This window comes from Struthio camelus, chromosome 1 (assembly GCF_040807025.1).
Source record: "Struthio camelus isolate bStrCam1 chromosome 1, bStrCam1.hap1, whole genome shotgun sequence".
NCBI classification, from domain to species: domain Eukaryota; kingdom Metazoa; phylum Chordata; class Aves; order Struthioniformes; family Struthionidae; genus Struthio; species Struthio camelus.
The window spans coordinates 29,068,244-29,086,369 of NC_090942.1; the positions used below are offsets into that span (position 1 = coordinate 29,068,244).

General features: G+C 40.4%; 1 protein-coding gene across 5 annotated transcripts in view; it reads right to left on the reverse strand.

Annotated features, from left to right (window-relative positions):
- MET (MET proto-oncogene, receptor tyrosine kinase) overlaps positions 1-18,126 on the reverse strand; it is a 91,398-nt gene that overhangs the window by 39,461 nt on the left and 33,811 nt on the right. For all 5 annotated transcript variants that reach the window (XM_068932682.1, XM_068932673.1, XM_068932692.1 and 2 more), the window contains 3 exons: positions 16,979-17,170; positions 4,811-4,945; positions 3,244-3,417 (listed from right to left, as the gene is read on the reverse strand). In XM_068932682.1, the coding sequence (XP_068788783.1) occupies positions 3,244-3,417; positions 4,811-4,945; positions 16,979-17,170 (501 nt within the window). The remainder of the gene's footprint in view (positions 1-3,243; positions 3,418-4,810; positions 4,946-16,978; positions 17,171-18,126) is intronic.

Consider the following 18,126-nt stretch of genomic DNA (forward strand, 5'->3'; position numbering starts at 1 on the left):
AACGCACGGCTCGGCTGGCAGAGGCCGTAATTGCGAGGCGTTTCACCAGGGCTACCGTGCCAAGTAGGCAGGGCTGAGCGCGGGATGGAGGCTGCTCTGAGAAGCAGGCCTGTTCGCCTCGGAAACGTGGTTCTGAAGCGCCAGCGTTGCCGCGTTTTCCACAGCGTGGTGGGAGGGACGGTGCTGGCCGGCAGCGGGGGCTCGGACAGATGTGTGGCCCCGAGGGAGCGGGCGCCCTGCGGAGACCCGCCAGGAGGCGAGTCGCTGTGACCAAGGCTTCAACGAAAAGATGCTTACAGCAGGCGAAAGGATTGAAGGATCAACAGGACTCCAGCAGAGAAATGTTGGACTTCTCCACCATTCTCCATAAGAAGAAAATCTATCTTTTTTTTTGTTTGTTTGTTAAGCACCACTCCATGTAATAGTCTGGGAAAACTTTATTGAAGACCTTTGGATCAGACCCTCGGAGAATCTGCGTACTCCCTTCAGGTTAAAGCTATCATATGACATATATTAAGCAATCTGGCCCTCCGAAATCTACAAAATATTTAGGGGGGTTCAGAACTGAATTTCACACACCATGAAAGCAGGTCATCCTCTGTTTGTTGGAAACAAAACAAGCTTGTTTCTCATATTTTATGCATATGGGTTTAAAGACAGATCAGAAGATGATGAATAATCTGTTTTATATTTTTTTCAGTAATAATGTTAAATGTCATGGTCCAGCAGAGCATGAAATCTGTCTTAACAGTTAGCAATCCAAAGGGATTTAAGTACTCAGCTGCATTTTTTTCCTTACAAGCCTTCTAGAAACAACTTTCACAAACGTGGGCATGCTGTAATTCAAAACTGCAGGAGATTCACTTTGAGATTTGTCAGTGCCACAGCTCCATATTCATTACAGAGGAAGGAGGCACATGTGCCCGAGCACGCAGCGCCGGGCTGTGCGTGGGGAAGGGGGAGCCCGGGGTGGCACCGCCCCTGGCTCCGCGCTGCTCCCCACCGCCAGGCACGCGGACACACGCTCCCTTGGACGAGTCGTTCCAGCCGCTTTGCAGGGACGACTTCCCCGAGACACCTGCTCAGTGCAAACATCTCGTGTGGCCTCCAGACATTTGCTTCTTTAAACTGCTGAGCAAACACAAATACACACACGCACACGTACGCACACGTGTGTGCTCACATACACCCACACCCACAACCACTGAAATTAGAGGGGGGCTATAAGAGCTTAGCACAGCTGAAAATCAGAAACTAAGCAGAGCCTTAGAAATCTTTTTGGAGGTATGTCAACATATAGCCACAGCTCTAAAGTTTTGCCAAGGAAAAATGTTAAGAGATGCTGCTTGTGCTCTAGGGAAAACAGAACAAGCTATGCCACATGGGTGTGAGTAGTTTGGTCTTGCAGAAGTAAAGAGAAACGCTTCAGGACTAATTCTCAGTGTCTGTCTGCATTTGTGATTCCCTGCTTCACAGAAGTTAAAGGCTGAAAGGACTATTTGATCATCTGTTACAGCCTTTTTGAAATAACTGTGTTCTTGTGTAAACTGAATCCAAACTATTCACATTCTGATTTAGTAATGTTTCATATCTCCTTTGCCCAACTGTAAATGGCAATAGAAGGCAAACACACACACACACACACACACACACACACACAAAACTTGATATCCATTTTGGGTTTGACTTGGTTTTGATTTGATTCCTATGAACATTTCATTGTTTGTTCATTGCAGTTTTCCTGTGCTGGCCCTAAATTTTGTATCTGAAACATGAGCATGAAAAGAAAAAAAACCCCTGTTAACATGTGTTTCCAGATTACTCACATAATCTGAACTTTCAGCACTTTTGCCTGGCTATTCTTTAAAAAGTTGCTGTACATGAAATCATGTGCCTGGTTTAAGGAAAATATTATTTTATTTAAAAAGAATTTCTTGCTCTCTCTCTGAGAGTTTAGCATTCAAAGTTTCATCTTTGTTTATAAACCAGATACTCATAAAGGGTAAATGTATTTTAAACTACACAGTATAGTTTAAATGTATTAATAAAAGTAAATGGATATAAGTCCTACCAGAAAGTTTTACGTTTGCTCTGCCCTCTGTTTACTAGTCCGTAAACTGTTCCATAAAACCAAGCCTTCATAATTACCTCACACTTAACATAAAATGATTTGGTTAAACGTACACTCAGCCAGTACAAATCTTGCACTAACCATAGCTAAATGAAAACAGCAATGAACTGCTGTGGGTCTTTGCTCCTCTACGTAATTTTGTTCTCACACACTTTTCATCCTTTATGGGCCTTCACCAACTGAGAGCAGCCCTCGGTTGCACACTTAGCCGGGGCCTGTTCGCCAGCGTCTGCGGCCATCAGCCCCATGGGAGCGAGGAGTTAAGCTGGGGGAAAAGCTGCTTCCTCTAGGGTAGCATTTTGGTTCACAGTTCCATCACAGAGCTTGGTTAAGGGAGACAGGGGCTCTCCTACCGGGTTAAACAGGATGCCTTCCTGTGCTGCGGCAGTCAGAACCAGGACGGCTTGGCATGGGCGCGAGGAGCCTCCTCTGCGAGACGGGTTTGAGGGGAAGGACGTTCTCTCTTGTCACCTTGCTTTCTGTTAACCACAAGCCAGGCTGGCTCTGACCCACCACGTTTCCACACTGCAGAGTTTTTGCACCCACAGGGTGCTCGGAAGCCTAGCCAGACTGGTTCGCGGCAAGAGCCTGAGCTGGCACCACTCAGGGCAAGTCTCGCATGAGGGCGGCAGCTACTTGTGAACAGCGGGGCTGAGGGGAAGATGAGGGGAGCAGACACTTCATTTATCTTAATTACATAAAAATGAACAGAAAAAGTCTCTAAAGAAACAAGCTTGGAGACTGCTCTCCTTTGCTTCCCCTATGTCATTTTTGTTCTCTGACTGAGAGAACATCTGAGGCCACCTCTTTCTCCAGAGATTGACCACCTCCAATCTCAATGTGTCATGATGCAAGATTAAAGCAGCAAAAACAAACAATCGCAACATGAGCCTTGCTCGTCACATCGGGCTCTGCAACCTCAGGGTTTCTTAACGGAGGAAGACAGACTGCCCTGTGTCCTGCATGGGTTGGCCAGGAGGGTCTCTGCACACCTCCAGCATGTGAAGGCTCAGGCGGCATTGCTATGGTCTGCTGGATAGAATATACATCTGAAACAATTTGTGCATTCTTATGACAGAGATAAATGTGAGAAACACATCACTTCACTTTACCTCATAAACTCTAGGCAAACATGCCTCCTGGGTCCATGTCCCTTCAACACACTCTTGAGACCTTGCGCACCGCTTGCTGCACCAGCCACACTGCATGAAGGGAGGTGCCAAAAGGCACTGGCTGCAGGACTTGAAATGCTCACAGCCCGGTCCGTTCAATGGGATCTTAGTTATCTATTGATGGAAAGAAATGATGCATAGATCTCCATAATACACCCACAAAACGGCAAGGAGAGTCTCTATTTATGCAACATGACGTGATACTACTAAGATTTTAGATGTGCAAGTCGTGGTTCTCCTTCTCCTTAGCTCAGTAATTATAAGATCTTATAAGTAATTTAACTGACATGATTTTAAACTCACTTGGGAGAAACCGTAAAGGCATCTTAATGTTATATACAGTTACTACCAGCATCTGGTGTTTACAGCAAGATAGCATTTTTGGCTGACGGAAAAAGAAAATAGCAGTGTGCACCTCCCAATTCTGTACTAATTCTTGGAAAAACAGCGTATCTCAGTACGTCTTTGTTCATGCGTCTGTAAAAGAGGCTTGATGGCTACTTCAGCTGTGGTGACGCTGTGGTAGCATCTATGACACACGTAAAGTACACGACTATACCTGTGCTGTTGTTTAACATCAGTTTATCAGCAGTGGGTTTATTATTTAATAATTATTTAAAGTATTAAAATAATGATTATAATAGTTACTATAAATACGTGATAATTATTTTACTCAAAATTTTAATATTAGGATAAAACTATATTATTATACAAGTACATCATACTTCTTTATATCTCAATACCATTCTTAAATTTATTTTGGGTATGTTTGCTTTCAAGATTATTCTGACAAAGATCATCTCATACATTTCTAGTAAATGATTAATAACTGTCTTTACTGACAGTTACTGACACTGGCTGGCGTATTTCTATAATTCTTATAGAATTCTTATAGAACTCAAGCGGTCAAATTATTGCTTATAGTTATAGTTTAGGATTATCTATAATATTATCTGCTAATGCAATGATGTTCTAAACCCATTCTATAACACACATCCTACTTATGACTTATATTTATGATATCTCTTCATCTTTTATTAGCCCTTTGCAAACTAGACATTAACACGATGAACTCCAACTTTAAACACACATGCATAACACTTGCACACGCATCCCTATTTAAATAGTTATAATATTATGACACAAACCAACAAAAGCCAGGAAGTTCTGAACACCATTCTTTCCTTAAGCCATTGTGTGTTTTTCTTTGCAAGCACTTGAATTAAGGACAGGGTTTCAGCCTTAAATTTGCATTTCCTGGCTTTTGTTGGTGTATATCACCGTTCTCACATTATTTAAAGATTTCTCAATATTAATCTGTTGGTTTGTTTAGTAGGGGAAAAAAAAACCTCTGAGGAAAAAAACCCCCAACATTCCCAAGGGAATGGAAAGGCTGAGAGGATGCAGAACATAACGCAGTCTTCTGAAGAGTTGCTCTTACCGAAAGTTGCTGCTCTGAATGTGGGTTTACACAGCGCACAAAATGATTAGATTACGAACCACTCACCTTTTTTCCAGTCACTACCAGGGTATAGCCATCTGCTCCTAATGAACGCTCAACAACAACTTGGGGAGAGACAGGGTGGGAGTCTAGCTGAAAACTGACGTGTGGGGCTGTGGATTCTGAACGGGAAATCACTATCTAGAAAAGAAAGAAATTCTTACGATCAGCAGGCAGTGTGTGACACATATGCATATCGCTCAGCCTTCTCACATCCCTGCTACTTTTGTGCTTGCATTAATTACTTTGCATTACATTGCATAATGTTTTGCATAATGTTCCATCATGATCTGATTAAACCTTTATGAAATCAACTTTATTTAACATAGCAAAATCATGGCTGTTGGAGGATCTTCAAAACATATCATATTTATAAAAATATGAAGGAATCATTGCATGCTTTCTAGTCCTTTACTTTCAAGTATTTATAAATCAACTGTGAAAAATAAAGCTGGGTCATTTAGTCAGCCTTGCTATGTTTAAGAGAAAAACAATTTTATCTATCTACAGTGTTTGTTTAAAAGAATCTTAAACTCCAGGCCTTAGAAGGTCAAACATATTTCCATTTATTTTCATGTTGATTCTTCAGTATGAAAAGTCAAATTTGATTTGTGTATTTAATATTTATGAATTTAAGGTGGGGAGAGGGAGGGAGCAGGGAGTACCCACTGGACTTGTTGCAATGCTATATTACTACGCATTTTAGAGCATGAAGACCTTGCACTTGGAAAGAACATTTAAGCGACAAGGAAAAGAAAAGGAAGACCAAGGAGTTGCCCCCACTGTCACCGTCTTCAGGATCTCAAATTGCATCTGATTGACAGAGAGAAAAAGGCACTGTCATGGATTCAATACCATACAGTCTATAGCCTGTATCAGTCAAAGAGGCTTCATTAGCATGAGAAGCTCTAAAGGAGGTGCTAATGCGTACAAAGGATACAGACCCTCTTTGGTCTTTGGAAACTTTGAAAAGTTTGATCTTTCAGAGGCAGATCTGATGCCCCAGAAAAAGGCTATGTATGTCTCAGAGGTCAAGGCCTGCTTCTCTTTCCCTGTTCTTGCTCCCTAACTCTGTATCCATCTGGTTCGGTTCCCATGCTCAGGGAGGCTGCTAGAGCACAAAGCTTTGGCTGCTGGGAGGTGCGGGTTGCAGGTAAGGGTGCGAGGCCACAAGCTCGCTGCGCTGGATCACGCTCCTCCTGGTTTCTGCAGAGCCAGGTGTCCAGGCGCTCCTTCAACAACAGGGAGAGCCGGAGGCTCCCCCAGAAGATGTTCCAAAACAGGAGCCTAATTTAGCTGTCCTGAAGCTCCCTCACAAGAGCCTGCTCTCTGGCTATTGATTTTAAGAGATTTTAGGGAGATTAGTCACACTAGTATGAAAATCCCCCACTAGTCATCTCTCTGCATCTTGAGTTACCTAAATACTTCTGAGAATTTGGGCCTGTTCCTGTGAACACATGCTTAACTTTACTACTGTAACTTTGTTGACTTTAATGGGATGAGTCATGGCTGTTAAGCATAGGCATAAAGTATCTGTAGATTGGGGTGGATATTTGATAGCAAGATTTTATAGGCTTGGGTCTGCGATCCAGAAGGATGTGCGCCCAAACGTGATAGCATCAGGCAACAAAGGCAGAGGATTGTTTACATAAGGGAAGATCATGTTCATGTTTCAAAAGCTGCACCACGTGTAGTTTACTCAAGGAATTTAGATAATCAACATTTGTTGAGAAGTTGAGATTCAACGGAGTTCATTATTTAAAAAGAGAGAAGTCATTCTGGAAATAACTTGAATGTCAAATGTTTAATTTTTTATCATAACGAAGCTTTTCTTCTGAGTCCTAAGCCAACGTTAGAACAGCTAGGACATTGACTTATACGGTTTCACTGGCTTTCCATGCTGCCAAGGTCTTTCAACAAGATGGTTGACTCCAAAACTAGACTTAAGGATGCTGTAATTTCAGCTCATGCTTTGCTGTAACTCAAAACTTAAATAAAATATACGAGCAGCTAACTCATGGTGATAAGTGCCTCACATCCCAGAGGTATTTGCAGTTTGGGGTTACAAGAGGCTTTCTTTCCTTACAGATGAAACTGGTTGTGTTAAGGAATTTACTGTAGGTTTGTCTCACATTGCAGAAAACACAGCTTTTAGAAATCAGTAAGGTCTGATCATTTTTGGTGACACACAAGTATGGCCTCTGACGCAGTGTATTAGCACATGAGTTTTTACATTCAGGACAAGGAAAAATAAAATGAAGTGCAAAGCTGCATGAAAAAGCTTGATTAATGTTGGCATTATGAGGAGAGGTAGCACCACAGCTGCAAATATCTTTTTAGTTGATCATTAGCCATGTCTCATCTCGAATACCCACCGCTATAAAATGCTAAGAATTCTTCTCTATCATTAATCCAGGCTTCCTCTTATTGCCAAACATTCTTTCTGATTGCGCTACAAAGTTAACCCTTTAAACCCGCCTGAGCTGCAACCTCAGAACAATACATGAAACTTTGGATCCCATTTCTACACTCCTGGAAAACTGTTTCGTGCTTTAAGCACTGCCTGACCTTTATTTTACTGAGGCTGAGAGTCAAGTCACCTGCTCAAAGCCCAAGGGAATAGACTTTGACCTCATGACATACAGGAAGCTTGAATTACAACTCCTAACTTACTTGGGACTATGGAATAAAAGACTTTACAGTTTGCTTAGAACTGATATACTAGCCTACAGTGTTGCAGCAACAGATCCAAGATGCAAAAATGCTTTTTCTGGCCTATATAACTGTGCAGCTTTTGCATGCATCAGCCCAGTCCTTGTAACTCTGACATTATCTGACATAATTCTGAAGAGAAAGACAACTTTAAGACAGGTTCTACAGCAGGAAGAAGCAGCTACTTAGGACCCCAGTATTGTTCTCAGAAACCTGTGCTCTTTACCGCTTGGGACTGGGCTGGTATGTCTACTGTGTGGCATGACTCCAAGGAGCCCATGGACATGGTTCTGCAGGACAGACGAATTTCTCTTTACAGAAGGACTGCTCTTTACAAATTCTTACAAGGATTTCTCTTTTCTCTTTATAAAGCTAATCATCTAAATGGTTCTTCTTTTTTTACAGTACAACGAGAAATCAAGCATCTCTCCAGTGCATACAAGCAGTGAAAGGATATCTGCGTGCCTGCACTCAAGCAGATAGGAGAGAGGGAAGGTCTTGTGTAGATAAATAATTGACTAAAAGGGAAGAAACAGGTTAGAGGAAATGTTCAGCTGTTGCAATAGCAACAGAGGTCACCAGAGGTGAAGTACCGCAAGGGTTGGTGCTGGGATCCATGCTGTTCAATATATTCATAAATGAGTTAGAAAAGTGAGTGAGCAGTCCAGTGACAAAGTTTGCTGGATCTGAAGACATTCAAGGTGAGGAGGACAGACTATGAAGGATGGCAGAAGGACTTTAAAGATAGAGTGTCAAGGCAATAAAATGGCAGATGAAATACAACAACGAAGATAAATTTTAGGTGATACTTGATAGATAGTTCCATGAAAGCATCATCTCACTGCTCAGCAGCAGTCAAAGAAAATCTCCGAAAACCCAAATCAAAAATTAGGCATCATTAGGGAAGAATTAGAGAACAAATCAGAAAACTTCCTATGTCATTATATAAACCTATGGCTGGCCAACTCCTAGAATTCTCTGGTTGCTTCATCACACAAAGAGTATGTTAGAACAGGAAAAGGTTCAGAGAAGGGCAACAGAGATTATTAAAAGGCTGAAATGGATGCCCCATGAAGAATGATTTGAGTAGGCTAGAGGTGGAAAAGCTGACTTTGTCGGGGGGACAGGATAAAAGCATACAGAATCTCCATGCCAGGAGGGAGTGGACACAAGACTGGCCATCTATTGTCTCATTCAATAAAAGAACTAAACACCCTCAAAAGACAAAAGCGAGAGTCAGGTTCAAAACAAACAGAAGGGGAAGACTCCTTAGCAGTATGTGTTGGACCTGTGGAACTTCTTGCCAAAGGATGTGAATGCACGGAGACTCTACATTCACAAGAAACTCCACAAGCTCCAGTGGAGTTTACAAAACTGACATCACCTGATAGCTCAGGAAATCCCCAGAACTGAAAATAGTTGGAGGCTTGAGGGAGGAGGTATTATATTTGTTTTCCCTCATACCTAGGCATCCACTGTCACCACAGCTGGAGACAAAGCACTGAGCTGGATGGACCGATGATCTGAATCAGTGTGGCTATTCTTATGTTCGTACAAATAACCCTGCTGAAAACTATTTTCATAATAAGTAACTGCAACCTTACACGTCCTTCTCAAAGCAAGAAAATATTTAAGTCCCTCTATCTAAGAAGAACATGGGTACTCAAGTAAAACACTAAGAAGATGACTTAATTTACTAGCATGTTTACTCTTGATATTCAGAAGAGGCACATAATAGGCACTAAAACATATATATATATACATACATATATATATATATATATATATTTACACATATAAAAACTTTCCATGTAGCTCAAAGCACTTCCGTAAAGATAAGGGTCAACAGATAAATTAATATATCCTTTATAATGGAAGTCAGTGATTTAAGTCCATGAACATCAAATGAATTAATTTAAATATTCTTTCATTATCATCAGTCAGTCTTAAGTCAGAAGACTTGATTGTAAGTTAATTTCTAGATAATTTGCAAATTAAGACTGTAATAATTTCAGTTAAAAAACAGCATGCAACAGCTTTTTTTTTTTTTTAAATCGTTCTGATGCTCAGTCCTGCTAGTCAGCAGGATTGAATTTCAAATGTTACTGTGTGCATGTCGAAATATCTTCTGCAAAAATGAGAGGCCTTCTTAAAGCAATCCCATCTAAGTATCATATTGTTATTTTTTCCCTAGATGTCTGGCAGGTGGAGGCCATTACCCAGCAGAGATAGGCTCAGGGTTAACTTTATTGGGTAACGCCTCAAATGCCCCAGGATATGCAGCATAGCCTTGCAAAGGGCACATATGTAGCTCGCTGAGTGCTGTATATCATTCTAATCCATTGAGAGTATAATGGATCTGCTCTGAAGGGTGTAAGCTTTTCTACTGGAACTGAATATTAAAACATGTGTGCTTTCAAAACAGTTATTCAGCACCAGGTGTTAATTTTAATTTGACTCTATAGATTTAGCAGTATGCAATAGCTGACATTTTATTCTGGGAGCAGGAAGACATTCTCTACCACAACGGCAAGAACTGCTATTATAAAACCTGTTAAATAGTGAACCCTATATACAAAATGTTATTTATGTAGATTTTGACACTGATATCTGATGGTTTAAAAACAGTAAAGTGGGAAGAATCGCAACTAATCACATTCCCGTAAAAGCATGTGTATATATTTTTATATATAGCCTTAAGCTGGTTAGATTGCCAGTACTGAAAAGCCAGGTCGGTAACTGGTCCACTGAGGAAAGGCAGAAACAGGAACTGAAAGCCTTTTGGATGACTTCACCGTTATCCCATCACCCTTTCCTACTTCCAGCCCTGTTAGAACGAAGCTCCATGCTCATTTATTTCTTGGCCTCCTCACACTTGCTTCCAGTGTGGCTTGCCATTTACACTAGCGGGTTTTGTTATGACTATATTTGTCTAGTAGGAAATGAACTAGATCAAAAGAAGTTTGATCAGTCTGAAGGCACAAATGACTTCCAGTATGCAGCGGTATGAACTGGGTTTGAATTACTACGCTGAAAGATGCAAAGCTCTGTGCTTCTTTGCACCGAGTCAGCTCATGTTGTTAATAGGCACCGTGGGTACAAGCCTCCATTCCTGATGCAAGCAAGGCCTTGCCGCTTTGTTGTTTGCAAGACGAGAGCAATACCGAAGAGTTGGCTCTCTTCTTACTGAATTCTGGGACACAGCTTACCAGGCTCTAAGTGCAGTTACCAAATAAAAAGCAGATGTGATTGTCTATACTCATTTCAGTAACATGTATTATATTCCTGGCATCTAACCTCTGAAAGCAGCTATGACACATGCTAATTTATCCCTTGTCAGGGAAATGAGATGTGTGTCTTATAGTTTGGTCTTGATTTTGTTTGTTTTTAATCATAAGTACTCCTGGAAAATCAGTGTGGCTATCAAGCATGCTGTCCATTCAGACATGAAAGCCAACAGATTTGTGTTCACCCTGTGAAAATTTCCAAAATCACAGATCCGTGAGAGCCCAGCCCCAATTTCTCATCGTACAGAATTAAGGGCACCAAATGAAATGATAAGGCAGCAGGTTAAGAAAACCCCAAAGGAAGCTCTTCGTCATTCAGAGCATAACGAAATTACAGAACTCATTGTCACAGGATACTGTGGAGGACAAAAGAACAAATAATTTCAAAAAGCAGTCAGCAAAATCCATGGAAATGAAGTCCATCAAGGTCTATTAAACACCAGATGTGGATACAATGTCCAGCTCAGGAAATCTCTGGGTCGCAGAGTGCCAGAAGCAGGAGGGTACTGGGAGAAGTGTCTCTGTGTGTTTGCCTGCCTCATGCTCTTCCCTTCACCAGCCTGGCCACTACCAGAGATAGCACACCCAGCTCCTTGAACCTTTGTTCTAACCCTGGACACACCTTTGTATGTGAAAAATCTGGTTACAAATACTAGGATATAATGGGTGCTGTGAAAAAAGCTTATTATTCTTTGTTGTTTTGTGTCAAGATGTGCAGAGAGGCCCCGAGGAGGGTGAGTGCCCTATTGCGTGAGATGTGCTCCAAGCCAATGAGGCACATCTATGTCGTCGTGAGTCCCTGCTCATGCTTTGGTTCCTGTGCTCCAAGCCATTTTCAGTCCAAAAACTGTTCCGATATGACAGTGTGTGACCATGTTTTGCTAACTCTTGGCTTCTCAACTACAGCTGGCTCACATCCAGCCAGACTGGACAGGACTAAAGCCAGCATGTGGCTGACATACCTCTGGGAAAGACGCTTTCCTTTTCCCCAGGAGCAACAGAATGGACGTCCTTTTGTGCCACAAAGATGAGCAGATCCATGGGGGAGACCCTCACTACCCATATAGTCCCCAAAGCAGTGCTGCCAGAGCTCCCTCTGCCCCGCTGCACTCTGAGTTTCACTGGTATAGTCAGAAGGTCCCTGAGTGATATGACCCCCCCTGCTAAAAACTTATCTGAAGAGAGTGGCTGCAAAACTTACAGCGCAAACTTCCCTATCTCCCTCTTCCTGATGTCACCAATGAGCAATGCATTTGCTCAGACTTTACCTTGCTGAGGCCAGCTTCAGTCATAGGGAGCATGACTAGGAAGTATTCTGCTTCCAGAAGTAGTACCGTAGCAGAAAAGAGCTTCCGCATACATCAGAGACATCAGTCTCTTGCTTATGGGAAAGTCCAAATCAAATGTGAGCTTTTCAGAACACATCTTGTTAAAGTTTCCTGAACTCCACTCTCCCCAGAGCTGTCAGAAAGATCTCCCCTTCCTGAGGAACATTGCCCTTTTCTTAATCACCCAAAAAATCACTCTCTGAAATAGTACCAAATTCCAGGGGAAAAAAGTTTCACCTTGGAACTGAGCAAAAATAGAAGATATTTCAGCTCTATATATTATGGAGGTTTTGTGACAAACTATAGCTTTCCCAGAATACGGGCTGGTAATGAAAGTGTCTTTTCTAGTCCTGAGTTATATTCTCAGCTTCTTTGACTTGAGTGGAGTAAGACTGATTTACACCAGCTGAAAATCTGATTCTACAACTATAGCAGTGTGACTGCATGCTATTTTCTAATCAAATAACTACTGTGAAATACCTGATTCACTTTGCACCCAACAGCTGTACTTTTAGCCTATGTTCCCAGTCACACTCTGAAAACAAGCACAATAAGAAGGGCTGAAACAGCTGCAACTTCTCAAGAGAAAAAAAAAGAAGTGGGGGGAGAAAAGCTTGTTGTCAGGCTCTAGGTTAGGAAGGAAGTAAAATCATTTTTCTTATCCGTCTCATGCATGTCAGCTGTCTTAGAAAAATTATTACTGCTCTGTTTTGTAACAGAAACTCCGCAATATTTAGTAAACTGCAAACTCCAATCTTTTCATGGCCAAGTACAGGTTTAACACTTCTGATTCAGCCAAAACACGCTCAGTATGTCAATGGGCTGCAATTACTCTCCAGGAGATCTCTGGAATTTACCTCCTGGCCCCAATTATGCTCCTTAAAAGAGGTCATGAATCTTCTGCATTTGGACCATCTAGATCAATATGATTTTAGTTTTAGATTTTGGCTGAAAAAGTATACATTTAGTGAAGGAGGCTGTCTTTCCTCTCCAGTGTTAGTGCTTTCCAGGGCTGTTAAAATGAATAACGCTATTTGTTCTCACTGAAAGCACCAGTAGCAAATAACAGGTGACTATTCACCGGTTGGATAAAACATACCTGCTTTTGCATTCCAAGTATTGGCTCCTCAAATGCTTTATTTAAAGAAGTAAAATAAATTTTGCTTCTTAAAAAAAAGAAGCTATCTATATTCTGATATGATTTCAGTCACTAGCACAGTTTTGATGGGTAATGCCATAAGCATCAATGGAATCACTTGTAAAGGCAGGAACTATTCATTGTGATTCAGTTCTAAATACATCAAAAAACAGAATCAGCTAGCCACCATCTAGAGAATGAAAAATTTCTTGGTCTCAAAAACTACACAGTAAATCTTCTATTGATTTTGCAGTAACGTTGTGCTGCAATTGTGTGATGTAAGAGCAAAACGGAAGGAAATGGAAACAGAATCAGAGATGAGGGGTTGGTAGTAAGGCAGAAATTAATGAGTGGAAAAAAAAAGTAAAAGAGTATGCAAAGACAGAATGAACAAGGAAAGAAAGAAAGTAACCAAGTGGTTGGTTGCTAATCAAGTATAAGCAAGTATATGAGGAGAACAGGAGAAACATTTGCAAATACATGTGTCTGGGGTTAAGCATCAGCGGCTTGCTGCTGCACCTACTGGCTTCCACAGCACAGCCTTGGAGCTTCAGTTCAATTTAGATGTGACCACAGGTTTTTAAACATATATTTTTCCAATAAAGGTTTCTTAATAGTTTTTTTAAAACTAAAAACTGTCAAAACTGTTCATTAATTTATCCTACGTTTCATATTCGGGCACTTCAGGGTCAGTTTTCAGAAAGAGAGGCACTAAACTACAATTTCTTTTAACCTCGTGGAAGATTGCTATTGTTGAAATCTATGCCACAAACTAAGTTGCCTAAATATGAACTTAAGATTTGGTATTTCAAAGAATGAGGGTCTAAATTCAAGATTAACTAGGCACCTGGATACACTGAAAGACCTGAAATGAGTTTCTAACTTTAGAAATCTGTATGTGACTATTTTGTTATGTTGCTTTTAAATAATTGCTATACAAATATGGTCTTGTTAAGGTACTAACACAATATAACAAGGTTTAAAAGAGGGTCAATGAAAGATAGAATTTTGCAATTAATTACCTCCGAAAGCAATTCCGTCTCTGAAAGGAAATAATCAGCTGTGAATCGTTACAAGTAGATTGCACATAAAAACTCAACCTTTTCCGTGTACAAAGAACAATGAGCTAAAAATATGAGTGTAAATAACAAATCGTGCAAAAGTTGGGTATGCAAAAAGATAAAAACTGAAGCTCATTTGCATTATGCTCTAGTAGATTTGTGAATAAAACAAAGAAAAACATCATTACATTTCTTTCCTAAGAAATGTGGGGAAGGGGTTGGGGATATTGTTTTGATGAATTAAGTCATCGTTAGATTATCCTGATTTTTTTAAACCATTATACCTCAGTAATGCTGATTTAATAGCTCTGTCTTTAATGATTTACATCTCATTGCCGTTAATAGCTATATTTCCATAGAAACTCTTATTGCAAATCTGCTTTAGTTGGGCATTTGCTAATGAACATGTTTGAAAGCACTTCCTAGATAACTATTAATGTAAAAAAAAAAAGATTTAATGTAAATGAATATTAAATTCTGGAAAACGCTGTGTCTCTTGTATCCTGGAGACCTAGTCTCTTTTCCAAGGTGATTTTAAGCCTTCCCCCCACCAAAAAAAAAAAAAAGTTTTTGAGTTGGAGGTAGTGTTGTTAAAGGCAGTCAATGTACTTATTTTCTTGCTGGTTCCACTAAACCCTCAAAGAAAGAGCTCATACTTGTTACAATATGAGCCCAGTGCTAACTTCCCTCTGTAACTCAAGCCAATCTAATTCAATGATGAGAATATTTCTCATTGCCATTGCCAATGGCAATGTGCGTTTTACACAATAGCTTTTCTTCTGATCTGTAACTGAACCTAGAATGGGAAATGTATCCTGGAAATATTTCAATTGTTCCATGAGTGGGACAAAAGTCTGAATGAAGTGTCTGGTCCAGGACTTGAATGAATGATTCAAAGAACGTTACTAGTAAAAATAATGCTGCCTTGCTCTTTCCAACAAAGCTCTCTAAAAGCTTTGCCCCAGCCCAGTAACAAATGCTATAAAAAAGACAGCAACTGTTATTAACTGTATTTTGTAGATAAGGAAATGGCTTCAGAAAGGTTAAACACGTTGCTCATGCTCAGTGTGAACCAGTAGCAACATTTAAGAGCAGAGAATAGATTGCTCCTGTGCTTAATGTGTAACTCTTAGCATTTGCCTTTCATGCACTGAAGACTACGTGCCGCTTAAAGATGACAAAGTCATCATGAGAAGGCACTCATGGAGATATAGGAATCCTTTTGTCCAAAAAGGGTGCGTACAGTGAGCTGACAAATATTGGGGACAGTATGTCCCTATACTCCACCTACTGTACACAGTAAGGACAGAGAATGGGAGTACGGGAAAGAAAAAAGGGAAGGCTTGTTTTCTAATCCTATCTGATGACTTACACCACACAGAGACGTCTATGAAAAGATACATGTGCTCAAGTGTTTTTCTATTGGAGGGTTATCAGAAAGGGGAAAACTGGAAAGGCATATCAACTCCTGATGGCCTTCTGATCAGGTTTCAGTTAATGATAGTTAAGGGATAACACTGTTGGTTTGGATATCTCTCTGCAGCCTTCGAACCAAGAAAGGCCAAAGATGGCCGATACTTGAGGGAGCCCACTGACAGAAAAGTAATACTGGCAGAGTTTAAAAGGATACAGTACTTTGGGTGCACAAGGGATCCAGACTGAGATGTACACTCAGGCCAAACCCTGCAGCAGCTGGAAAAGCCAAGACCTCCAAGCAGGCCACTGCAGAATGGCAGTGCTTGAAATAAGATGGGTGGACAGAAAGAGCCCTTGGTGCCTTCAAAATAGTTTATCTTCAAATGTTTTATTTTGACTGCTAAATTTTCAAAAGACTATTGGCCTTATGGGTTTCTTTAGTTTCCTGCAAAGAACACATCTTGTGTAATCTACCTGTCTAGGTTAGTAGCGTACTCAGTGGAGGGAGACAAACTTCTCACAGCGTGATTTATCCACTTATGGAAATCCTGTGTGAGGACAGGATGAACTGGTGTCTGAAAGGACAGACTGAGAAAAGAATGAGCAAGAGCCCTAAAGTCTAAAAAGATGCACTCAGAGCGACTTGAAAGAAGATAGAGGAGGAGCTAATCTCAATTTCACAGCTAGGGCTATGTTAGCAAATAATCTGGTGCTCTAAGAGTGGAGCAGTAGGTAGAGACAACTCATGCTGAGGCTCTTATGTCTTCACTATAACCAGTCTGGGCATTTTACTTTGAACTAAGTTTAACCTGATTCCTTAGACGGAATGACCATAGCAAACATATTTGAAGCTGTTTGAAGAACCAGTCACCCTTCTGCCCCGGCTGGTGTTGCCACGTTTGATACGTACCCAGGACGGAGCTTTCAGTTTACTTTACTTTGCAAACAATCTAGTTTGTAGTCACCAAAACTGCTCTGTGAGTGGAACCAGCCTGTAGTGAGTGGTGATCACGAGGGAACTTGTTCCAAAACCATTACTCCAAAACCCAATGCCCATATAAAAACCTACCAAATGCTCTATTAAGTGCTTGATGTTTCAGCATCCCAATTTTCCTCAGCGATTCCAATTTTATAATGCCCTATTAATCTGGGGTAATACTGCCCCTCACTTTTCACCATCCTGCTAAACTACAGTATATTTCTTCTTGAGAGGGTATCACTGTAACATTTACCTGCATGAAGCGGCCCTCCGACGACCCCAGATTAGCAATGGTAAGGTTCCCTTTGGTGAAGACAGATATTGAAGTTAATAGGACATTGTTGAACTGGCCCATGAACAAGTCGACCCTCTGCAAAGGCGTTGTAACTTCTAAGCGATATTCATCATCCTGTGCTCTGCAGTATGAAGCATTTCTTGAAAAAGCCTGTTTGAAAATGAAGTACAGATGAGTACTGTCTCTATGAGTAGGAATATATCTTTGTCAGAGCGAAGTCATTTAGCACAAATGCATTTGACCAAAAGTATTTTTAAATGTTTCAAACTCAATTGCTTCATCCATTAAGATATTCGACAAGGAAGGCAATGACTTCTTAATGTTATAGGAATGTTTTCTTTTCACTTTTTTTTATTCTATCATCACGAATGAGAATATAGCATCTTTATTTAACCAGAAGATATACCTATAAGCATATATATCAAGGATTTTTTTTAGTAACCTCCATAACACTTTTCCTCCAACGGTCTCAGAATTCTTTAACCTCAAAGCTTGCACAGTGTTGTATCTATTCCTAGAGTAGAAAAGTGATTCCCTAAACATTTGCAAATTTTGTTCTCATCTTCTTTGCATAAAAATAACAATTTCCAGTCCTCTTTTCTTTCTATTCTTTTTTTGCCACTTTTTTCAGTGACAGTATAGAAAAAAGGAGAAAAAGGAGATAAAACAGGAAAAATATGTTTCTGATTGTGTATTTTAATGATGCTATCGGGAAACCAGACCTTTATAAATATTTAGGCTGTTAAATTGATCATCTATTGCTTACGCACTATTTTGTCCAATCTCTGTGTGTCTTGAGTGCACTTTAATATTTGCTGCATTTGCAGGTTTTTCTCTTTCATTTTGGGAACACAGAATACATGTTTTTAATTTTCATTGGAATAATTCTTAAGCAATACACTTTAAGTTACCTCTAGAGAAGCATATAACCTGCTGTTCTTATGATTCAATAGTAATCTATTAATTGCTAATTCCATTACTATTGATACTCCTTCATCTCTTTTGGTGAGATTGTACAGATAATAACCAGGAACCCCCTAAAGGATCTCTAACCAGTTTAAATTTGGAAGTCATCTAGCATGTTCCCACTGTAACATACTTTATAA